Source organism: Cygnus olor, chromosome 3 (genome assembly GCF_009769625.2).
Source record: "Cygnus olor isolate bCygOlo1 chromosome 3, bCygOlo1.pri.v2, whole genome shotgun sequence".
Classification (NCBI taxonomy): Eukaryota; Metazoa; Chordata; class Aves; order Anseriformes; family Anatidae; genus Cygnus; species Cygnus olor.
Window position 1 is genome coordinate 25,417,513 of NC_049171.1, and position 25,230 is coordinate 25,442,742.

The window sequence follows — 25,230 nt, forward strand, 5'->3', positions numbered from 1 at the left end:
ACATTCAGTGGGTATGCACAGAATGCTCTCTGAGGTGTGACGGATGGGGAGGGAGAGACCAAGGCTGTGCAGCCTTGTAAATAAGTGAGGGATGTAACTGAATATTGGGAGAAGAAATAATGCATTGGGAAGCCTTTTCTTGTGACAGTTCAACATCACGTTGGCTCTGTGCTGCCAAAGAATATTCAGCGGTCACCTCACCTTCCTGTAACTATTGGAATTTTGCATCTTTCCTTTGTATTTGTTTGGTGCTTCTAATGCAATCTGGTAATCTGATGAAGCATAATGAGACTCTAGGCAGTGTCTAAAAAAAAAAACCTGTGAACCATATAATGTTATGCACTTTTGCAAACCTCATAAAAGAAGAAAACTGGAAAGAAATCACCTAAGAAACAGAAGAGACACATTAGTTAAAATATTTTAGAAATACATGAGGATTAACTGACGCAGTATTTTGGCTACTGAGTTTGGCTGGGATGGGTGCTGTCTATGACAGATCTTATAAAAGGAAATACTGTGTTGGCTTAGTAACTCTTTTTGCAAATGAATAACTAGCTGCAAAAGAGCTGATGGATCAGAGCCATGTGAACTATTGTCAGCCTGACTTGAAAGTTGGCTTGAGAGCTGAACTGTAACAAGAACAGATGGTGTGAACATTTATGGTTGGGTAGATGCATGTGTCATTAGAAGTAACTGCACCAGGAAGTGTTTTCTAAAGTGATGTGTTGGGCTAATGCAGGTTGCAGGAAGCAATTTCTTTGCGATGTCCAAAGTCCAATGTTAATCATGCATTTTATTGCGTTGCTTATTTTTCTCCGTGGTTCATTGCAGAAGGTGACTGATACTGCTGTCCTCTGCTTAATCACGTTGCAGATACTACACGACTCAAACTGAAAACAAGACGCCCTGTGAGGTGATACAGGGGTCCGCTGCAGAGGAAGGCTGATGTTACTTTCCACTGTTTAGTCTTTTTTTGGTTGTCTCACAACTCCTTTGGCTCTCCAAATTAAAAGGCAAAACACACGCCATATGTGATGCTGCAGGGGGAAATTCTCACATGAGATTTTGGCTATTATAATATTTTTGTTTCTTAGCTTTGTATTTAGAACCCAACTTCCAATATGTTAGATTCACAACCTGCCAAAGATTTCTCCTGTTCCCTGGTTTGCACTTTATCAGTTTCTGTTTTTCTAATTAAAAAACTATTTAGGGAAAAAAATGAGAACTCTTTGTATTCCTTTCAGGCACGGAAAAACAGCCCAGCTTTTCAAAATTCAGTATGCGGCATGAATAGGAAAGCGTGATGGTGACATCTGAACTTGGGAAATAAGAGATCATTGTTCTGTGTTTTTTGTTGTTTTAGCTGTCTGGTTCGCTGTACTAATTGCTTTCAGTTCTGGCCATTCTGTTTCCTCAAGAGCTTAAAAATGCAAATATAAATGCATTTAGTGATCTGTGTGAGGAGTAGCCCTCTATATTTTAACCTCTCTTCAAAGGAGGAGGACGAAAGGCTTTTGAATAAACAAAGTGCTTCCATTTCCCTCTTAGTAAAATAGTAACATGCCCTCCTTTCTCATTGCCTTCTAATCCTTTGGTCCGCATGTGATCTCGGAAGCTGCGTGAGCTGGTGCGTGTGTCGGATGGCTGAACTTTGGGATGCTTCCAGCCGTGGCCCGCTGTGTTTTGTGCAGTGGCGAGGAGCTGTGTCTGGAGGTGGGTCGATTCCCCTCCAGCGGGATCCCTGCTGACCCTTCGGGGCCAGCTCTGGATGCCTGTGCAGTGCAGCGTTACATTCTCTAAGTGTAGCTCTAGATCATGGGCCCTCAGTAAAAATGAACGGGGAAACTCTTGGAGTGTGGCTTTCTTAGATTCCCAAGTGTTTTAAAATGCCGAAGACGCGTTCATCTGTGGTAAGAATGTGCTACAGCTAATCTTTTAAGCAGTTTTTGGTTAGTAGGTGAATATAGGACTACAAAAATCCTTCAAAATAAAACTTGAGAATCTTCAGCAGGTGTAAACTTGATGTTCTGTTGTTGTGGGGTGGTGTACGTGGGGGAGGTCTGGTGACAATAAGGCGAGACAGCAGAGTCCAGAAGGAAGAGGGTTTGGAGAAGGCTAGGAGCCATGTGATCTTCAACTTTTCCTTGATTGATGCTATTTCTTACTCCTCTGTGAGGATGTGTAGGTTTCATAGGAAGCATCCCCACCATGCTTTTCTAGTCCGGATGAGGCTGGTATTTGAGCAAAGGCTGAATGGGTGAATCGAAGATGGGAATATCGGGGGCAGAGGAAGGCTGTGCTGAATGAACATCACAGCGAGGGTGAACACTTTGAAGGTTATTTGGCATGCACTTTATCTCTGCCCCTAGGTCTCAGGTTGTTCAAAAAGCTGATGTACCGGGTCTGAAGCTGAGGAAAGCTGACTTATGGGACGTTGACAGCGGATGCTGGAGCTTTTGGGTTGCTGGCAGAGTGTGTCTGAGACTAGGAGTATTCCCTGTAGCATCTTCTGAGGCACGGGACTCTGCTGCTCAACTGCTGTGTGTCTGAGGTGTCTGCTGGTTCCCTCAGCCTCCCCACAGTTAGGTAAATCCCGTCCAGGGTTCTCACCTCGCTGGTGAACTTGGGGTTGCTGAAGCAAACATACGTAGTTTGGGCAGGGCTCCTGTGCTTTGCATCGAGTTTCAGAGCAAGTCTTTGCTCTGGGTGGTACAGGAGAGAACCTGCTCTAGGCAGAATAAGAAATGTGCGTGTGCTGTTTTCCCACAGCACTCAGGACAAGCTCTCAGTCTCTGAAGACCCTGTGATTGAGAAAAGTACAATCCCAAGGAAGAAAGATGCTATGAAATTTCTGCAGCTTTTCCTTGGAGCCTCGGCAGGCACTGCGCTTGAGCTTCCCTCACTCCGGTGCTTCTTGTTTGAAATCCCTTGGAAGTGCAGCACGCTGCTTGCTGCCCATGCTGTTCCTCCCGCAGAGGTTTCCTGCAGTGGCTCCCCACCCCCTTTTCTGCAAAATCACCCGCAGAATCCCTTGGGGGCTAAGTTCGTAGAGCTTAGGGCCCTGCCATCCCAGATTCATTAAAATGTTAATGGCTTTTCTTGTTTTGTAGCTTCTTCCAGACAGGAGGGGTGCAGCACGAAGTTTCTGTAGTTAATGTAATGCATGCTGATATTTGGGATTATGCAGGCCGTGTGTGTGCTGTACTGTTGCAGACGTGGTGCATTCCTTTTTATTGTCCCTCTTCTACAAGAATGTGTTTTTATTTGTTTGCCTTTGATAAGTATTAAATCCTCTAGATTCCACTGATATGTTTTTGTCACGTTGAATATTCCTTAAAACGCCCCACAGGTGTTAACTTATTTGTAGTATTTTTGTCTGAAGGAAGTTTCTACCGCGCATACTTTCTCTTAGTAATTTATGTAGTGTGGAGTTTGGGATTATTATTATTTTTTCTTCTTAAAACCTTTGTAGTGGGTTTGTGCTGGTTCTGTTCTGACTCCGGTCTCCGTGGAGCTGTGATCGGTTACGTGGTGAACCGAGGAGTGACAGGTTTGCTGTGGCAGCTACTAAAGAAATCTGTGCGTGGGCAGGCCTTGTCAAGCCATATTTGACTCAGCATGGTGCTTGGTACCAGAATCTCAAAACGGTTCTTTGCTTTGATATCACTTAATAATAATATTCAGTTCAATGTGTGAGCTTGGATACCTACTGTAGACTCTGGCTATATATTAGTTACTACCTATTTCTGCAGTTTCTGGTTAAACTGAGCTCACGACTACAGATAGTACAGTTGCTTTGGATACAAGCGTCATGAAATCAGGATCTGCATTCCAAAAATCCTGTCTCAACACAGTTGCCACATTATGGCAAATATGCTACCGTTTCTGTGCAAATAATTGCATGTTTCACAAACGATAAATATGCTGCTTCAGGATTACCCTAGGAGTAGAAATGGTTCATCAGAAGCATCTAAATAGTAGTAACGCTGTAGTGTAAGGAGAGAGCTACTGCTGCTAAAGGCTGACAGTCTGACCAGTGCCCAGCATCCCTCAGGTCAACTTCTGGCAGCTGCAAGCCATTGTCCCAAATGCAGTGAGCCTTATTTTACGTTTTCCTCCTTCCAAAATGCATTATATTTGTAGACTTGGACATTTTTAGTTGATACTGTCTTCAGTTATCATTGTAGTTTCAGAAATCAAGAGCAGCAATATTTAAACTCCATTTCCAGTTGCAAGCAGTTTGATATTACTGCTTTGTATTCGAAAAGTTTATTCTTTTCAGTTGCTTTACAGTCTAATTAAAAGTCTGTTTGCAGGTCTTAGTCATCCTCGGAACACCACATTCATTGCATGCTGCGTGATATGTACCTTTATTCAAAGAAGTATTTTAAAGCTTCCTTAGGGTGCTTCCGGAGCACACGTAGCTGATGTACAGAGTGTCAGTCAGTTAATGCAGCAGGAGAGTGGTGTGTAATCCGTGCTTCACTTTCTCTCAGTGTCATCTCACTCGCTTGTATTGCAGCATGCACACCCATGCTTTCCCTTTTAATTCAGCTGTCTGCTATCAAATACATACCTGTCATCCCTTCTCTAGAATTATCTTCCTTCTGCTCATAAAATGGGTAAGTATCCCCACAAAAAAAGCAAGATAACCAGTGTTTTCAGACTAGAAGTACTGACTGAGAGGAAAGGGCTTGAACACTTGTTTCAGTACAGCCTGGGTTGGTGACCCGGCCATTTAACAGTGAGAACATAAGCTAATTAGGCAGAAGCACTCTAAGGCTTCTGATCCTGTCCTGCAGTTCCACTCAGGCTACGCTCCCTCATCTACCAGCTGCTGCCTTTTGACTTCTGGTCTAACCTCAGATTTCTCTCTGCCTGTGCTGCGCTTCTCCAGCATCTGAACGAGACCTCCTCCATGAAGCCATCTCCCTCTCAGCCTGGCACCAGCTGCCCCATCACAAATGTGCTGGTACAATGCTGGCAGTAAATGGTAAAACCCAGACTGCTGGGAAGTACATTTAAATTTACACTTGCTTGGTGGATGAGAAAGAAAAAGAAGGAAACAAGATGTGTGGTGAGGCAGTAGAGTTTGCAAATGGATTTTTTTTTGTTAAAATATATGGCTGCTAGATTTGGTAGGCTTCTTGTTCACCTTCAGAACTGCTCTCTGTTCAGGTGAGCACTTAAAGACTTGCTCTCCACTTCCTGCCGTAGATGGTTCTTACCCGATACAAGAAAGCATCCTATGAATGCTCTCACTGTAACACTCAATGTGAACACCTGAAAACCATGGGATATCCCATCAGAGATATTGTTGCTTGTGTAGTGGCAAAACACCACTGCAGGTGATGAAAAACCTTAGCCTATGTCAGGCTAGTGACTTGTATTTGTGTGTGCGCTAAGGAAGGTAAGGCTCCCTTGTTGTAGACTAGCAGAAAACACAATTTTTCACTCTTTCAAGTGGTTGCTTGCTGGCAGTTGTGTGTATGTTAATACTAATTTCTAGTGACATATTTTCTTTGTATTATCTCCCATACCTCTCTTGAAGTTGGTTTAAAGATACTGTTTAAAACACAGTATCATCTTCATGTTTTAAATGTGAAGTTTAGGTATCGGTACACAAAGAAGAGTACTGGGGAAGAAAAACATCTACTGCAAACTGCTTTCAGATGTGGAGCACTGCTGAACCCCATAGACATGTAGAAATTCTTGCTCACTTTGAAGAAGTGATGTGCAAGTTGGAATTTGTGAATCTCCGTCGCTAAAATTGAGATGAATGTGATGTCTGTAAGTTGCAGGAGGAGGAGGTGAGCTTTGCAAGGTGAGAGAGACAAGACCCTACCTAGTCAGTGAAGAAAGCCTGTCAGGGAAGGGGAAAGAAAAGAAACAGCAAGTGCTGGCTGTGATTGGGAAAGAAGATAAGTCAAATCTCATGATGGAATGATCTAATTAGGGAAGTTTAGAAGGTGTTATTTCTAAATGGATTATAGAAAAGTAGATTTTTTGCAACACAGTGATTTTTCTATCATGGCATATTCTGCCAGATTTAGCTGTTTTTCTAGGGGAACCATGCTGTACATGTACACATGTATATATGACATTTGTACATATCTAGCAATTTTCATCCCAGTACTTGACTTCATCCAAATTCAAGAGAAGGCTGTGGATGAGTTTGAAGTTTTTTATTTTTTATTTATTTATTTATTTTATTTTATTTTTATTTTTTTTGAAATCAGCAGGAAAGAGTTAGAAACAAACCTTTGGTCAAGCGTTAAACATCAGTTCATATGGGAGTGACAAACTAAATACTTCAATTTTCTTTGTCATTTTTATGATCTGTAATCTAGATTACAATCTGCAAACAGGCTTTGCTAGCTCTTTTTTTCCAGTGTTACTTGGGGTTTTTCTTAGGGAAGGTTAGATGTGATGACCGTAAAGTTACTGAAGAATTGATCCAATAGAAGTGCAACTTCGCTGTTGCAATGCTTACACAGTATCTGTCATCCACAGCTTCATAGGTAGAATGCTATATTTTCTCTTTTGTTAAGTATTTAATTCTTGCTAGCCTTGAAGTCCAAGACAGAAATCTTCATAAAAATGTCTCCTAGCCTTGTTTAACTCTCTCTTTTTGGTTAGGTGCTACTGAAAGATATAGAAGACCCAAATTCCTTGCTGAACTCGCGCTGTTCCACTTAGTTCACCTGGACCTGCTGTTTCCCTGTGCTCTAATCTTTGAGCTTTCTCCCTGGCCCTTTTCCTTATGTTTACAATTAGCAGCTCGTGATCCTATGTTTGTGCTTGTTTCTGCAGCTGAGAAGGACGGGCTGTTGATTTACCACAGGCTAGCTATTCAAAAAACAGCTCACTTTTAAGTCTTTACACAGTTGCCTCTTTACACAGTTGCCTCTTAAGTAACATGCCTACTATCTATGTATCTGTAAAATGCTCTTTTGTGAACATTTTTTTTTTTCCTGCTCCACTCCTCCCTTGAAAACGGGAAGTGTACAGAAACCAGGAGGAGGAGGAGGAAGGGATATACTTGCCTCACTTCAGTTTCTTGTTAATTATACGGTAAGGGATTTGGTTGAGAAAACCCAACCTGAACCTGTTTGTATATTTTCTGTAAAGCAGTGAAGGCGGCTCTTAAAAGAGCAATCTGTTCTTTGTGTATCCTCCGCCTTAGAGTTTGAAGAGGAAAATGTTACAACCTGTACAAGAGCCACTTAATCATAATAGTCTTTGCAAGAACAACGACTCCTGTCACATTTTGTCCCAGAAATTGTAACGCTTTAGGTAAAGAGGTTGATTACTTCAGCCTTCGGGGCTAGCAGCAAAACCTTCTGGCTTTTGGAACAGAAAGCAAGGAGAAAGCCTGACACATCATGGTGCATGCCATGATCTCAGAGTGGAAGTAGAGGGGGGATTAACCCTCCTCCAGCCCCCTGAGGAAGCAGACCCCCTGGGAGCCACAGGTCGCTGCCCTGGGAGAGGTGGGGGACGCGATGGTGACCTCTGTGAGGTACCAACCTCCTCAGCTGGGCTCTGCGGCTGAAGAGCCCTTTGCAAAGACAAATAAATACTTGCAGCACAAATTCCTTCTTGCAAGGCATTTCACTAAGTGGATAGTTTCCTCCTCAGTTTAGAAGGTGGAGGAGGTGGTGAGCGGGAAGGGAGGACTTCTATGAGGGCAAGCTTCAGCCCACTCAAGCCAGGCTTCTCCAAGTGCCTCTGTGCCATGGATGGCAGCAGGGACCCCCTGGAAATGACAGGAGAGCCTCGAGACTCCTGAATCCCTCAAACACCGTAGTGCTTCATGATTTAATGGGCTAGCTGGACCTTTAACGTGTGCATGTATGCATATTATACAACACTATAGTATATACTCAAGAGGAGGCAGGGGTAAAATTCTTCCATGTATCAAACTGGATGGATGTGGTCTGGTTATCTGTCCCCTGAGGGATAGTGCTGCGTTGGTTCATAGTCTGGAGTGGCCTTACTGGGCAAAAAATTGGCATAAACTCTTCAATACAGTAATGATTTAGCAATCACTAAGCGTTATGCAGGGTACGTAAGGTAGTGTGGGCCTTCTGTTCTGACAGCCTATAGGCCAGTCTGTGGGGTTCCCTTTGCTGGGGGGCGTGCAGCACTCCTGGCAGGGCATCATGCCAGGCTGCGGCCTAGGTACCAGGCATCAGAAATTATGTTCTCTGTTGCAGAATATGTAAAGAATGCTGGACATGTAGGCTTTTGGTAGAGAAAAGAATATATATTTTTTGAAATTTTATAGAAAAATGCTGTAAAAATGCTCCATACGAAAGGTTTTATCAGTTTAAAATGAAGGCTGCCTCCCCCTCACCTTCCCAGTCGTCAGAGGAAGGGAAGAGAAGGAAAGGGGATTGAGGCATGTTACTGTTGTAAAAATCTTCATCGTATATAGATTAGCACCAAACAAAAGGATATTTGGAAATAATTTTCTCATTCAGGCAGTACAGAATTCCCTAGTATCACACTTGATTCTTAAGTCATGTGTACGGTGCTTGAAAGATCATTACCTGATACCACAAGTTCTTGTGCAAACTAGAATGATAAATATCTGAAGAGGTATCTTGAGCGGAAATATGTGTGTGTGTATATATGTATACACCCTCTTATGTACACGACTGCCAAGCTTGATTTTTTTTTTCATCTACTTTGCTGGCATGACTTTTTGCTGCCACTGTATTTGTATTGTCGTACGTCACAGGGCTTATGCTTGGTCCATAGCTTTATTATTAGCAATGCTGCACAATCTGTATGCCAGAACATCTGGGGCATCCTGTAAATGTGGAGCATTCGTCAGTATGTGATATTAGAAGAATCCTAGATATTTAAGTAGGATTTGAGTTGGTTATCCAGCAGTGGCAAGAACAGCATTCAACCTTATTGCTGCTAATATTGGCAGAGATGTATGTGATAATGTCTGTAGCAAAATCTAGTAGTAAACAGTAATGGCAAAAGCTGCTTAATCCGTCAAGAGACAGAAGGACTTATTTACGTATTTTAATATCCTGTGTTGCATTTCAGTTGATTATGCCAATGCTTCTATTATGGACGATCATCTCCTTTGCTATAACAATCACCCCAGAATTTTTGTCATATACTAAACTGCTTCTTACCTTTTTTTCTTCTGAGGTCATTTATTCAAAACAATGCTATAGTTGTCTTCCCATGTAGTGATAGTGTCATAACTAGGTTGTGTTTTGCCTGATAAATTTCTTTAATCTTCATTTTTCAACCATGTTTTACTTACTAAAAGTATAATGAAACTCAGCTCAAAGAGAGGCACTGAATTTTTGTCTGTCCTTTGTTAGGTAGAGGAGAAAAAAGAATAGTGAAGGTATCGTGGCGGGGGGGGGGGGGGTATTTCCCTTTTTTCTTGTATCCATTACGCCTTCTTATTGAAGATTTCTGCTCTTGTAATGATTTCATAGCCTGGAATAAATAGGCTGGGAAGGCACACTTTACTTTCAAAACAGATTTTGTCATTTGCAAACACATACAAGCTACAGTGTCCATGCTGCTTTTTTGCAAGTAGTATCGTATGCTGGAGTAATTTTCTACTTAGCTCAGATACTTAACTGTTATTGTAGATAATACCCGAGCCTTGTAAAACAAGGAGGGTATAAAAATAGTTTGGTTTGAGAACGTATTTTGTTGTTGTTTTTTCTTTTCCCTGTAGCCCATTATATAGTAGTAGAAAAGAAATTATTTACAGTATGACAATAAAACCACACATTGGTAGAGGAAATCAGTAGTATGATTAGTTTCAGAAACTGTGTCATCATCAAAAATTTAAGTTTATATTCTGCTTTATATGTTTTGTGTGTGTATATATATATATGTATTTTCAAAACAAATTCAAATAATTACTTGAGCTTTTTTTTGGTTTGTTTTTTGTTTAATCCAGGAGAAGGATTCACACAGCAAGTGTGCATCTATATCTGAAGGGTGTGTTTCTGTGTGCATATATGCATGTATAAAAGTTGTGGACACTGGCTTGGTTGCAAAGACACAAGTTATTTAGAGTCCTGTGAAGCTTCAAAATAGCGATGTCCATTTGAGGACTCATAAGGCAGTGACAAACACTACATGGGTTCCTGTAGTTCAATACAAAGATCTGCTCTGAACTAGTTAAGGCTGATGTTAGTTAAGGCTAATGTTAGGTATAATTTTGATGTGGGGAGGGGCAGAGGGTAAGAAGAGAGAGAAAGATATTAAAAAAATAGGAGAAGTGAGCCACTGCTTTTGTTATTTTCCAGCTATTTTATCCAGAGGAGGATGGTAGGAGGAATAAATGGACAGTGAATGACAAACTTCTGTACTTAGTGCTGATAAACAGGGCTCTCAGTATCGGTGTTTCGCACTGCTGCAATGCAGGTAGAGGTTCCAACGTCTGTTGAGTGTATGTAGGACCTTTGTCGTCAATAATCCATTAGTGTAAATTCAGTCTTATACAGACAGTGCTCGCATCGAGGATTGGAATGAATAAAACCTTTGCTGTCTGTGTCTGTAAGTGCAATTTTCATTTTGTTTTGATTTCATGTATCGCATATAGGGAAGGGGAAAGTTTCCAGGTCTGTGTACTGTTTGAGTTCCTTTGGAGCACCCTTTTAAAAGTGAATGCTTTTTACATGAGCGTGTGGGTGGTGTTTTTTTTGGTGTTCTTTTTATTTATTTATTCTTAAAAAAAAAAAAAAATCACTTGCCATCTGCTTTGCCAGACAGAGCACCGTCCCTGCAATGACTTAAGTGCTTTTACTTTCTGGAGTATTAGCGGCATGCAAATAGTTTTAAGTATTTCATGTGTTGCAACAGTTTATCACTTTATCACAGAATTTATCACACCCTCATCATTTAATCTGGCAATCTTAATGTGGGTTTCTTTTTTTTTTTTTTTTCCTCCTTATGGTTATTTAGAAGTCAATATTCATAGCTGTTTAGTCCTTTCCTATGGTAGGGACAAAGTGTGAGCTTTTGACTGAGAAGAAAGGTCAGCAGAGATGGGTGTGCTTGTGGCACTTTGACACAGGCTGCTCGTTCCAGGTGTCCCTCCCTTGCATTCAGCAGCTCTTGTGGCTCCTTCTGAAGTAGGTTTGTGGCTGCTTCCAAAGTTCTTGGTGAAGAATCTGCTCACCGACTGTGTCACTGAAATGTATTCTGGCTGGGCGTGGATTAGCGAAACCCATGAAGAAGCTTGAAGAGTCTGACCACAAGGCTTGCTTCCTCCTCTGCCTGATGTCCCCTGTACAGGTGTCTGAGCCATGACACCACAGCTCCCTGCCTGTTTTTGCAGGCTCCTGCATGGCCCTTTGCCAGGAGAGATTGGTCTTTTTGTGAGGTGAACCACTACAGATGAGCAATCTTTTCTTAAACCCTGATTTGAGGGCTACGTTTTACCCATCCCTTCTAACCTTAAAGGCCTCACCTAATGTTTCACTCTGACCTTAGAGGCCTGCCAGTACCTAAAGGGGGCCTACAGAAAAGCTGGGGAGGGACTCTTTGTCGGGGGTGCGGTGATAGGACAAGGGGTAATGGCTTTAACTAAAAGAGGGTAGATTTAGATTAGAGATTAGGAGGAAATTCTTCACTCAGAGGGTGGTGAAGCACTGGCACAGGCTGCCCAGAGAAGCTGTGGATGCCCCATCCCTGGAGGTGTTCAAGGCCAGGCTGGATGGGGCTTTGGGCAACCTGGTCTGGTGGGAGGTGTCCCTGCCCATGACAGGGGTCTTTGGGCAACCTGGTCTGGTGGGAGGTGTCCCTGCCCATGACAGGGGTTTGGAGCTAGATGATCTTTAAGGTCCCTTCCAACCCAAACCATTCTGTGTTTCTATGATTTATCTTGCCGTTACTGGATTTCTAATATCAAATGTTTACCCTTAGGTATCCAAGTTGTTATGAAGGAGTTTTGTGAGAGATATAAAGCATCTCTGACAGGAGTTTGTCTCTAAAATAATCTGTTTTCTTATATGGGAGAGCTGGTGCCAATGGCAGACCTTAGGCTTTGTGTAGTTTTAAAAGGAGTATATCTTCACCACCCCATAAAATGAACTTTGTACCTTGCGTACCACTTCATGTAAACCTTGCACTGAGCGGCTTTGGCCCTGCAGTTTGGTGTTGTGGAAGAGCAGCTTTGTTGTTGTTCCATGTGCTGCACTGTGGATGTTCATCTCTGTTGTTCATAAATTGTTTTGATATTTAGTAATGCTCGCAGCGGATCCATCATCTGAAGGCACAGTGTGTTTTTGGGATTGGTGAATGGTCCACTCCAGAGCTATTTGTAAACTTCAGGAATCGTTTATCCTGCTTAGGCTTTATAACTGCTTAGGCTAATTTCAGACCTGTGCCTGGTGAATATGCAGGGAGCACTAGGGTTTGTGATAGAGTTTATTTTTCCTTTGGGAGAAGGGCATGACTCATGCACTTCAGAGAGCACCACTTGGGATGCAGTGAAACCCACTGGGTGGTGCCTGTCCACCTCCATCCCTCCATCCCTTCCCAATCACTTAAGAAACAGAAGAGGGTTCCCAGGAGATGTTCTTGTACCGACCCTTCACTGACCATTCACACCTGGTGATGGGGGCGGTTTGGGAGATGTTCATGCTGGTTTGGGATCCAGTTCTGAGTTGGAATGAGTCAGAACAAGCGCATTTGCTCAGATGACCTGGCAGGAGATGGAGCCTGATGAGCAGGTACTTTCCTTCTGTGCCTCCCATCACGCTGCTCAGGGGGAGAAGAGCTGAATGAAATATATAGGCGTTCAATCCTGAGCTACTCAGCTAGGTAGGAAGAGACCTAATTTCCAAATATTTTTCAGCGTATTTAGGTCACTGATGGCTGCTGAAGTCAGTGGTGCTACTTACATGAGGAAAATCTATGAAGACGTTTCCTGAAGTATTATTTGTGGTGAGAATTGCAGGAAGGGGAGAGGGAATAGATGTAATACTCCGTAGAAAGAATGGAAATAGGAAAACCTGATCACAAGACTGATTTTTATTTTAAGATTTACCGCCTTTTCTGTTGAATTCCTTTCCAAGTGAATCATAACAATCTAAGTTGTTAAATAAGGAAACCAAGCATATTTGTTCCATTCTTGCTGGATCTTGATGGCAATAAACAAGGACTTACACAGAGGGCCCACAGGCTACTCATAGAAATGTAGCTGGAAGTAAGAGGCCCAGAACAGCATTTTATTTTTAAGACAGCACTGACGAGCCTCACTAGATAAATGTGTAATATTGAAGATACCTGAAAAAAAATGTTTTCACATAGAAATATCTCTGATTACTTTCTGGCAATTTGAAGTAGTATGCTAGCTCTTATTTGGGACCTGTTGTTTGAATAATTTGAATAATATTTTCAAATTAACTGTCTTTATTGTGAGGAAGGCTGGTTCTGTTCCCGTGTGTGTGTTATGAGTAGAGAGACTTGCATGTTCTCTTCTTCCCTTCCTTGTTTTCCCTCCTCCTGTACTTTCTGCCAGCACAGATTGTGGGTGTGTATTGATCAAATTACAAGAGGTTCAGACTTTAATTGGTTCTTTAGAACAGTCTTAGGATGTGGAGAATCTTTTTATTTATTTATTTATTTATTTTCTGGACAGAGACTGATAAAGATCAGTTCAAGGACAGGTGAGTAGTTTAGGTTCAGTAAAAAGCATGTGGAGCAGGAGAGGGAAATGGGATTTGAAAAAGCACAAAATGGCTCTGCCCTGCTGGTTGCTCTTGCTCTCATTTGACGTATGAGTACTTGGACATGAAACAGTCTTGCATGTTGAAATGTCTTGAAAGATACCAAGATAACTCCTTGCAGTAGCAAGTTACTGAATGTAATGAGGCAATAGTTTCAGTGTAGATGCAGTACAGTTGTTGATGATGTTTGTTTTTTTTCCCTTTTTTTCTTCTGCAGATATTCCTGAAATACCAGAAAGCATCTCATTCTGCAAAGCACTACAGGTAGCAGATTTCAGTGGGAATCCACTGACTAGGTAATTTCCACCTTCTCAGTACTTGCCATACCAGAATTACAATCTTGCTGTAACAATTACAATTTTAAATAAGCCCTTAAAAATTGTGATCTAGCATCTCTATGAAATCTTGCCAACAGCGTCTGTCTCTGGCAGTGATTGTAGCAAAAGTTCAGATTTAAAAAGCGATGTGCATCTTTACTGGGAGGGGATGAAATTTGTTAGCCAACCAGGAAAAATGTAAATCTGATTCTCTCAATTTTCATTTCTCCTCTTAAATGCGTAGGATAACCACGCTCATACTTGGGAGAGATAAGGCAATGGTTAGCATGAATGCATTGGCACAAACCCAGGTGCCTGACAATTTGGAATAGATCAGCCGCTGCAGATAATGGCTTTTTCTAATGATTAAAGCTTGGACTAGTGTTTCATCACTCTCCCATCAATTGGGACACAGTGACATGCAGTAACATGTGGCAAAAATGTACTGCATACGTTGGTGGCTGCTACTGCAGCTCCTGGTCTGTGTTCTGATGAACTGGGGCCTGGGGATTACACACATCTACAGAAGAGGAGCTTTGTTTACGTTTCTGTGTTCCACTTGCTGACAATTTGGAATTTATATAGTGAAATGAGACTGGAGATAGCAAGGAAGAGAAGAGGTGATCTGCCAGCTAAGGCCTTTGAACACTATTTGGAGAACGATTTCCTAAACCAGCCTGTGCCACAGAGCTCCTTTGTGATGCTGAGCAATTCACATAAGCTGGAGTATTCACAGTGGGCATTAACCGACTTGCTTTGCTGTGCGCTGAGATAGGCTGGGAATACTTGCATGATTAGCTGGCTGGCTGGAGTGCATGAGTGGTAACAAACAGCTGAGTGTCTGTAATATCTTAAGCCGCTGCAGCGGTTTTGCAGGACAGCTTCTCCCACATAGGCAGCTGAGATTCTTCAGAGCTGCGCTTTGAATATAGCGCATAGTGCATTCTAAGTTCTCTGGAAATTTGGATCTCTAAGCATTAAAGGGACACTTGTGATCTTAATCCCTGGGCCTCTGTAGCCCATTTATATACTGAGGATAATAATACCGCAAAAATCTGGTAAAGCAAACTGAAGCTGAACTGGTGTTTAGATATTAAAGTGATGAGGGTCACTGAACAGCCTTTTCCCAGAGATGAGTGCGCTGTACATAAAGCACAGAGCTGCATCTCATGGTAATGAAATAAAAAAAAAAAAAAAAAGTAGCAGCATGTTAGTTGTTGTTGTTCTCCATTTTGTGCACTGAATAAGGCCTGAGGCCCAAGCGATGGATCTCCTTCAACAGCATCTGTAAGGCATAACTACAGCTGAGAGGAATTAACAAAAGAATTGAAAGGCTTTTTAATGGGGTTGAAATAGATCTCATCATTCTTTGTTGGTGCTTGCAGGAGAACTTTAAAAAATCTTGATAAAGTGGCTCCAAAGTATGTGTGTGTCCTGGAAAATATCACTCCAAGCAACCTAGTAAGTTAGAAAACAGAGATAACAGAAGCTGTTTACACACGGTTGCCTGGTGCTTCCTATGATGAGGTCCAGAATTTCAGTTTTACCTGTGTAACAGCATGTAGGTCTTGGCACTAATTAGCCCAGATAGAGTGATAAAGCCTAGCAGTCATTTCCTTTTATGTGTGATATGCTGGAACTTTTTTTTTTAAGCTATCGATTCTTGCTCTTGTTTTCACTAAGCTTAAAAGCCAGTCAGAGATCTTCCCAATCAATGCCCTTCTACTAATACAGTATGTTGCCTCATTGTCAAATTTACTGGCTGATGAATCTGCAGTATTAAAAGTGGCTGCTTTTTAGCTGCTTTCAGATGATTTTGGGGCTTATATTAAAAAGGAGGCCCATTTTTGTAGGTTAGACTAGAAGACCACAATAGATATACACAATGCTATAGATAATCAGAACGTTTAACTCTAGTCTTAAGAGTATTAGAGCCTAAATGGTAAAACTGCTGCTTCCAAGCATGTTACTACTATTGTACAGGTAGGGGGGTGTACAGCTCGCATTGTAGAGACACCAAGTGGGTTCTGTTAGTAATGTACAGAACATGACAGTGCAGTACGGGGTTGAGCACATGCGAAGTCCCCCTACTGTCATTTGTCTGCTTCCCTTTCCCCATCACGTGCAGTTGTTTGCCTGCGCACCGCGTCTCCTGTTAGAGGTCTGCAGGTTGCACCGTGTACCTGGAGCTGGGGGACGTGGGGAGCAGGAACCAAACCAAATGCTACGGCCTGAGCTTAGGTTGCAGGCTCTGAGGATCATGCAGAAGGTGGCCGGCTGAGCAAAGGACCTCTCCTCCCCTGCATCACCACTGCTTTTACCCTACCTGTCTCCTGTGTCTGCGCACTGCGAGCGGAGCTGCTTGGTGCACCCTGGCTGCCAGAGAGCAGGGGTGCAGGGATCCTTCGGAGTGAGCAGGGGGAAGCCAAGCATTGCAGAAAACTGGTGTTGAACCAAAAGGCTTTGGGACTTGGGGAGCATTTTGCATATGCTTGCATTTTATAGTGAAAGAGGAGAGGGATTACGTGCTGTTGTGTTGTGAAGCAGTGAACGTGGAGTGCTGTAACAACGGAACATTGTCCTGATAGCAAACAGACTGTTTCTTCAAAACGCAGCAGCTGAAGAACAGCCTAGTAGCTAACACAAAATGGCCCTGCTGTAAGCATGTAGGCAACGGAATGTACATGCATGAAACTAATTTGTTTGATTATTTTGCCATATAGGTGATGCAGGGTAATACCAATAGTTTTTTTTCTTCTATTTAATTTTAAATTTATTGAAATGCCTTGTATGTTCTCAAGTCATATGGCTTTTTGGAGCTGTAAGTTGGAGACAGGGAAGAGAGGAGTCAGGAGACAGATATTACCTGCACTTTGACACAGAGGAAACTTTAAAGTCCCTGAGCCATGTTTTTATTTATTTTTTTTACTATGATCCCTAGAATTTTTGGGAGCCATGCTGGAGTCTAGGCATTCTTCCCCTTTCTGTGTACATTGGCTGAATAGACTTTAGTTTTCTGCTACACGTTCTCTTTTTTTGCTGTGTATTATATTAATGTGAATACTTACATTGGAAGTCCTTGACTTGAATTAATATCTCCATAGGTTGCCCGAAAGCTTTCCTGAATTACAGAATCTAACATGTCTTTCAGTAAATGACATCTCTCTGCAAGCACTACCTGAAAACATTGGGAAGTAAGTTTTTTCTTTTTTTAAACTTTATTGGTATCTTTCTTTTTCTATCTTGTTATATCTACTGTATAAATGACTAGTATAACTGTAAATAATGTGATTACCTATACAATTATTTACAGGTTTGCTTTTTTTTTCTTTATATTGATCTGTTTAAAAAAATCACTTTGCATTTTCACTTACCTTTAGCAGGCTAACGCAGAATCTGAATCATGTATGTTTATGCTTATGCTCTGTTCTCAGGGATTTGGAGCAACTTGGATTTTTAAATACAGAATTAAATAGGTGTTTTATGATGCAGAATTGACCTTTTACTTTCCTTCGCTGTGATAAAGGCCATTGATCCATTATTGTAAACATGTCAGCCAGCTTGCAGCTTAGCTCAGAACCAGACAGCGTTGGCACAAGAACAAACGGGTAAAAGCTGGCCATGATCAGGATGGAAATTAGAAGGTTCCTAATCATAGCAGCAATCTGCTTCTGAAAAAACTCCAGCGGGAACTGTCGAGATGGAAACTCACAAAACAGCTCTTAAGGTGAAATTTGATAAGCTTTTGAGATGTTTGTTAGCTCTGGAAAGTAGAGCGTGATTGCAGGGACAGAATTCCAAAGTGGAGCACATGAGAAGTAAAGGGTACTTCATGTCTGTCTCATTTTGACTGTAATAAACATCCACACTCGCAAACAGGAATGTCTTCTCTCTTAGTGGAGAGAAGGGTAGCTCTTCTGATTTGAAGGAGAAAAGGCATTTTCGTGTCTCCTCAATTAAACAGGTGAGAGTGGCTTTGCTCATTCAGTGTAAGGGCCCATTTAGCCTAACTTTCTTCTCCAGTTGTAATAAGTAGATGCCTAGTGAGGATTAAGAAGAAAAGTGTGTGTTTGATTACTCCTTTTACCATCCTCTGGTTCAGGGGATTTCCTGAGTTTTGGATTGTGGTTAGTCTAATGGCAGCAATAATGAATCCCTCTTCCACTTACTAGTCCAGTTTCTCATTGAGTTTATGGAGACATCTTTAGTATTTGCCCCTGGCAAATAGCTGCAAAAGTTTATTACCCATTGCATTGGTTTTCCTTTGTTTGTTTTTGAGCCTGACTCCACCTGTCTGGCTGCTTTTTTTTGCTAGTATTGGAAGAGACAGTGAACAGTTGATCCCTATGCTCTTGGTCTGCCATTGACTTCGTAGATTTCTATGATACCCCCAGGTCTTTTTTTTTTTTTTTTTTTTTCAGGCTGAATAGTCTAGCTCGCTATTCCAGCTCCAGAAATAGCTTTCACTGAACTGAAGAGATCAGATCTGTGCTTTAGCTCAACTTTATTACGTTTGTTGGAAAACTTACCATTTTAGAGAATTAGAAATTTCCTGCAGCACCTGATAGTTCTCCCTCTCTCTGGTTACTGTGCCCAACTTGGATGTTGAGTTGTGTAACAGTAGAAGCCTATTAGTCTTGGACATCCTTTCATAAAGTGGATGACTTTTAACATGGATTCTTTGGGGAGCTAGCATAGTCTCTAACAGTCATTAAAAGCCAACTGTTTCTAAATAGAGGAGTCCTCCAGAAGGGATCTTATTAAGAGCTCCTGCACTGTAGTCAAGTCCAGACCAGTACTGCTTTAGCCACTTCCCGTGTATATGAAAGCTGTCAGCTGGCACCAGGCCCAACAGAAGTAGAAAATACCTTTTGAAACCTTCCACAAGCACTAACAGGTACAGCTAATGTGTGCCCACTGACTACGGCAAAGTCTTACTAAAAATTGCGCAGGCTGGGGCTTTTGTAACATTCTTTCTTTTCTATAAAAAGTTCACAAAACTTTTCTTGCAGTTTTTCTCAGCACTGGCAGCTAAGAACAGGCTTGTTTGGACTTCTCGGTTACTGAAAACCTAGGGATAAAATTCTGGATCCTGCCTGGTTTTGAAAATGAATACAAGAAACATGACAAGCTCAAACAATTCCCAAAATATAAGGGGGACTGCTGCTTTGCAAATAATATCTGGAGGAAGGTCACTGGCTTCCCTGACAGGTCACTGCCTACTGTGACTCGACCTCCTTGCTTACCCTGCCTGTCATTTGATCGTGTGGCTCTATTTTGGAGCAAACGAATAGAAACAATTTTGGTTCATATAGGGATATCAGGCATTTGCAGAGATGTCAGTATGTTCAGCTGTGCAAAAATAAGTGTAATAATCTTCCAAATTTTGATCCTAAGTAGTCCAAGGAGATGAAGCGAAACTATTTCAACCTTATATGAGCTGTTGCAGAATACAGCAGTATAACCCTCAAAATCTGTGTACAGTTCCCAATATTGAAGCGAAAAAACAGGGATCTTCACTTGCTTCAGGAAGAATCATGCTTGTCTTGGTGTTCCTGGTGAATTTTCCTGGAGGGCTAGACTTTTATTCAGATCTGATAGGCCTGCTTTGATCTGAAAAATACACCCAGGATAGCTTTCTAAGAATATGCATATTTTATTTATACAAACCCACATGTGTTTTTTTCTTTTTAGCAGATATTTCTGCTAGTCAGGTTTATGCTTAAAGAAGCAGATAGAAGTGTGTTGGGCTGTTCTCTTTGGCTCATCAGGTATTCACAATAGATAGGAATATGGCAGTTCAAAAGTAAGCTTTGGCTTTTCCAACTCAGAAGAATATCAACATAACAGGATGGAAACTAATGACATATCCCACAGAAATGTAACTGTTCCTGAAGTCTGGTAGGGAATGTTGATCTGCATTGGAGTACATTGAACTGACCTAAATCCTACCCAATGACTTTTTTTTTTTTAATACATCTCACGTCTTGACCAGTAACAAAAGAGTAGGGCTCCTTTTCTGTCTTTTCGCTCCTTCAGACTACGGAATTTCAGCCATCAGTGATGAAGAGAAAGGTATTCTAATTATAGTTGGAAATGATTGAGAAGTCTTGTTTGTAGCCAATTAGGACTGCAGCACAAAGTCCTTACATGACTTTTTCCACTGAGAGTGAATTTTACCAACATTGTTGAATACTATTACATCTATAAATAATAAATTATTATTTTTCTGTCTAGCTACCAACAGGTGCAGCTTTCCTCTTTTAGTTCACACAAGTTTCATCATTTATTTTAAGTGTGAAACCATAATTTAAGTGAATTTGATGGTCCCGTTGACTGCCTTATGTTTGATAAAAGCAGTGAAATACTCGGTGGATTCTCTAAATGTTGTATACTCGTGTTTTTTGTTTCCCTGTCTGATCTCTTTCTTCTGCACTTTCTGGGACCCCCAAAATGCTGGGTATTAAAAAGAAGATAATGCTTATCATCTCTGTGGCTGAAGAGACCAAAAAAGGCTCTTCCAGGTGTTTGGATGTTTGCAAATGCCTTACTGCCGTTCCTGTGTGCTTTGGATAATGATCCATGTTATTATTTGATGGAGTACGCTGGGCCTATGTGCTTTGTGTGAGATGTGTCAAATAGTGAGCAAGGAAGTACATATTTGGTGAGTTACTCTACTACAGCTGTATTTATTTCGGGAAAAACTTGACATCCGTGTGCTTGCTACTGGTCTTGTGGCCACCAGAGTATGTGGAAACGTAGGGAAAAACATCCTGAAGTCTTAGAATCTTGTCTGGGAAACTGCCTAATACAGCCAGCAAAATCTCTAATTCACCTTAGTATAGTATAGCGATCACTATGTACTTAATGAATACATATATATATATATATATATATATATATATATATATAATTAAACTACCTACTTCAAATGTTGTGGCACCACAGATTTGCCCTCCTGCATTAAATGAGGAAAGCAGCAAAAGCATTGGCTCATTTTTTCAAACAGCAGTACTTCAGAGGTTAGTTCAGAAGTTCTTCCTGACAGTAGGTAATAATCTTATATTTCACTTGTGGGGAGCGTTTGGTGGAAGTGAATCTTCCAGATATTCACTCCAGTTTTCCTGTGCTCTGATGTGTAAGATGAATACCAATGATCAGCTTCACTGTCTCAGGCGAGTATCTTAATTCATTCAAGCTTTTGATATGTAAAATTGCTGTTTATATTTTTATTGTGCCATTAAGAATTCTCCTGCGCAGTCCTTCCAAATGTTTCTTTTCCTTTGTGTTGCCAAAGTGGAGTGTACACAAGGCTCCCAGGTGGGCGTTTGAAGAACATAGGCGATGCCTCTCTATTCCCTTTTGTCTTCTTGCTTGTACACAGCCATACTCAGTGTACATCAGCTCGTCTTCTTCTGTGTGACCAATTCAATCTGCATATCCAGTGCTGGTACATGTGCTACAAGTTTTCCCTTGTCAGATAAAAACATTTCTTTTTTTAAGCCCGTGCCTTGTCTGTAATTTTAGCGTGTCACAGATCTTTTTGCTGTGCTCTGCTTTGGGAGTTGGTAACACACTAGATATTTTAATATTACCAATGCTATTTTTTTAGTGTTTCTCTGCGGTCTTTTAACTCATGGTGTGGAGTAGAACAGTGAATGCTAATGCGTGTGAGATATTTACGCTAATAATTAGTTGAATAGGAATAGGAGTTGTCCTGTTATCTAGTTGAACCATTCAGAGAAACAGGTTATACAATTTAAGCTGTTAGTGGGAGTGTCTTTTTCAGTGTTTCTCAGCCTAATGAAGCAAGTCTAATTTCCCTGCCTATTCTGCAGCACCAGGATTGTGAATGCAGAGCTGTCTGACGAGCAGGTGTAGTCTGTTCCTCCCACCATGGGTAGCATTTAGGAATTTCCATTTGCTTCCGGGGTTTTTTCTTCAATAGCTCCTTACTTAGCATCCAGAACACAGGGGCATAACTTTTTCCTGAAATTCAAAAATCAGGGTGTTTCTTTGTACCTGCATGTAGGCCTTCCTGGGGCATGCCTTACAGTGATACGGATAATCAGGTGCACGTCTGTCCTGAGCACGTTCTGTCCTTACGTGTTCATTCAGTAGTGTTGGCTTTGGGGTTAGTTCCCCGCATCCTACAGAGTGATGTTGGCTTTTTGCCAACAAAGGTTTGGGGACTTAGAGATTCATGCTGTGCTCTCATGGTTTGACCTCTAGAAAGAAGACAGATTGTGTCACCATTGTATATTTGTTTATTTATGGCTCTTTGGCCTGAGTGAAGTCCAAATATCTAGTTTTAAGTACTTTGTGAGTATCTGATGTTTAATCTAGCATTGGATTTTCAGATGTGTGCTTCGGAAGGAATCTGCACTAACCAAAAAAACATTCAAGTATTAATTTCATGCTGAAAGGACTTAGTTTTGTCAAACTGTGTGGGGACAGCAAAATCAGAAAGTACAACTTTCTTTACTGGCAGAAGCAAAGTGCGTAGCTTTACTATTGTGCTTAAATTATGATTTAAGGCCTGCTGCCCATCAGTATACAAAACATCTCTCTCTTATCCAATCTTTAGCTTTCACCATTTTTTTCAGCTGTCTTGCCCGTGTCTGAAAAAGACAAAGACATGATTTGTAGCGTCCCCGTGATTTGCAGCCCTTTCTTCAGAGAACTGTACAGTCTGTGATGCAAGAAAGTAGAGTAGCTTCATGTTGGCTTTAGAAACCTTTGAAATGGGGAGGTGAGAGTTTCTTTAGACGGGAGGGATATTCTTCTGATGCCAATGACTGAAGAGTCTGGTTTATCCCCAAGCTTGCAAGCGGGCTGAGTGGATCTGAGGGCCTTACTACTGAGAGGGAATTACCAGGTAAGCAGAGAAGTTTTCCTCTTGATGTCTGCAGCTAGCATATGCGTTTCATAATGCAAATGAACATAATGGAGAGAGCAGAACAAATGTTAGATGTGTTATAGGTGTGCTTTTCAAGAGTCACAGAACCACAAGTATCCAGAGATTTCATGTTAGGGAAATAAAATTGCTGAGCATGGTCTTTTAATATATATGTTCTTAATTCTAGACGTTTAGAAGTTTTCAGCAACTTCTGAATTCAGAATCTTTAATGTTGGTCTGAATAGGAGTAGCAGGAGAATACAAGGTCTTCAAAGGCAGGGACAGTACTCTTAATGCAGATGGTCCAGAAGCAGATCAGAATAGTATCCTTATTTTCCTAATGGATTCCTGGGCCAGTCTTTGGCTGTATTTTTCTTAGTGTATGCTAGAACGTCACAAGTGTAGACTGTACATCTGGCAGCATTGCACAGAGTGTGAAAAGCTCTAGAAGTTGTCTGGAACAAGACAATATTAAGGTTTAGCATAATATGGTCTTACATGATAACAGAAGTCGGGAGGCTTATCTTGCGAACACATAGAAGAACTATTTGTAGTTGGCCTGACTAGGCTGACTATATATAGTATTAGAAGTTCTCACTCTGAATTTAGCATGACAAGTAATATTTACAGTTTGAGTAGGTGGAGTGTTTGGCGTTAATCACAACTGTTTGCTAAATGGCAAAACTGAACGTTAAGGAACTCGAAAGTTTATTTCAGGAACAATGGAATAGTGAGTGTGGTACCATCTGGCCTCTAAATAAGAGAAGTTGCATCTTGTATGCTGTACAAGGAAGAAGCACTTAACATATATTTAGCAATTATTTTTTGTAAATAAAAATACACAATTTTGGTTAAGTAGTGGGAAACTAATGTTGCATGAGTGGAAAGGAAGAGATTTTGAAAATGAAATCTTGTTGTAATAGTGAATTGGCTTAGCTTCCCCAAATTGTTTCAGTAATCTATATAAGCAAATTGAAGAAAGCATTCAAAACTGAACAGGCTGTACTGTAATTACAAATCTCTCTTATCTGTTAATGATCCCTTTTGAAGGTCAGACTGAGTTCAGTTTCCCTGTCTGTCTTTTGGACCATGCTCGCTGCTGTGTGTGAGAGAGAACTGAATACAGCATCTTGGAAAACAAGCTTATGTAGAAAACTATTCCTAGTTAGCAGCTTAGACTACCTCTGTTACAGATTTAAGGAGCTTCTTGGTCATAAGCTGTACTACTTTGCTCCTTTTCTAAAATTTGGATGCGACTTGTACTGAATTGTCTGTTTAGTCTTTCCTCCAGTTAGTGGCTGATAAGATACAGATATGTTTCTATCTTTCTTTTTTCCCTTGTGGCAGACCTGTAGCTCTTTTACGAGCCAATTAATTGTATCAACAGTTTGATACAAGTAACTAATGATTCAAATGCTCTTCCTCTGGCTTTCAATGTCTTTCCTGTTTAAGTCTAGGACGACAAAATAATCAACTTTACTTTCTTTTGTGCCTACTTAAAATTGGTTTTCCAAGGAAGCTCTGGCAGCCCTTCATAAGTTCACCCTTGACGAGGGGGAAACAGAAACCAACTTCACTTGCCTTTCCCTTGTATATTATGCATGTAAACTTAAGAGGAAAAAATAGTGTTGAGCTTAGATGCAAGTTGCTTCAAGTTGGTTTGCCTTTAGAGGGGAGGGGGGTGAATGGTCCCAAAGGTGACTTTTGGAAGAGTGGTCCTCAGGCCTGCTGAGGAGGAGACGTAATAACAGCTTCCTCAAAACGAAATCTAGCTACCTTGCTTTGCAGTTATTTTTATAGCAGCACTTATATTCAGAGGTAAAAGAGTAGGACCTCGTGTGTGTGAATATAGCATGTTTTGAAAGGATAAGTGCCCTCATTTAGGAAATAAATTCATGCTGTAGTTTCTGGCTCACCTAGGAGTTTGTAGGATTCAGTAACTAAGACTTTGCAAAAAGCACTCTCCCTTATTGCATGATGTGGGCCTAAGGTCTCTCTTTAAATTCTGTTGGATTAGTCTTGCAAAAATTCTTTGTCGTTCACGCTGTACAGCAGGTTTCTGTAACTGAAGGGGAACCAAACAAGGAGGTGAGACACTGGTTAAACTAATATTTGGAGGGGAAAAAAAAAACAACTTTAAGCTTAAGCTAGAAAGGAAACTAGCTGCAGTTCTGTACTATCTGTAGGTTACCATACAATGGTTATAAATTTTAAGGTTCTTTCATGATAACTTTGTCTAATTATGTCAGTATTAAGCAGTAGCTGGAAGGAAAATAAGTATATA

At 41.1% G+C, this 25,230-nt stretch overlaps 1 protein-coding gene across 2 annotated transcripts in view; it reads left to right on the forward strand.

The window, feature by feature from the left end:
- The window catches only part of LRRC1 (leucine rich repeat containing 1), a 71,070-nt gene that overhangs the window by 16,105 nt on the left and 29,735 nt on the right, over nt 1-25,230 (forward strand). For both annotated transcript variants that reach the window (XM_040553959.1, XM_040553960.1), the window contains exons 3-4: nt 13,948-14,026; nt 17,152-17,241. In XM_040553959.1, the coding sequence (XP_040409893.1) occupies nt 13,948-14,026; nt 17,152-17,241 (169 nt within the window). The remainder of the gene's footprint in view (nt 1-13,947; nt 14,027-17,151; nt 17,242-25,230) is intronic.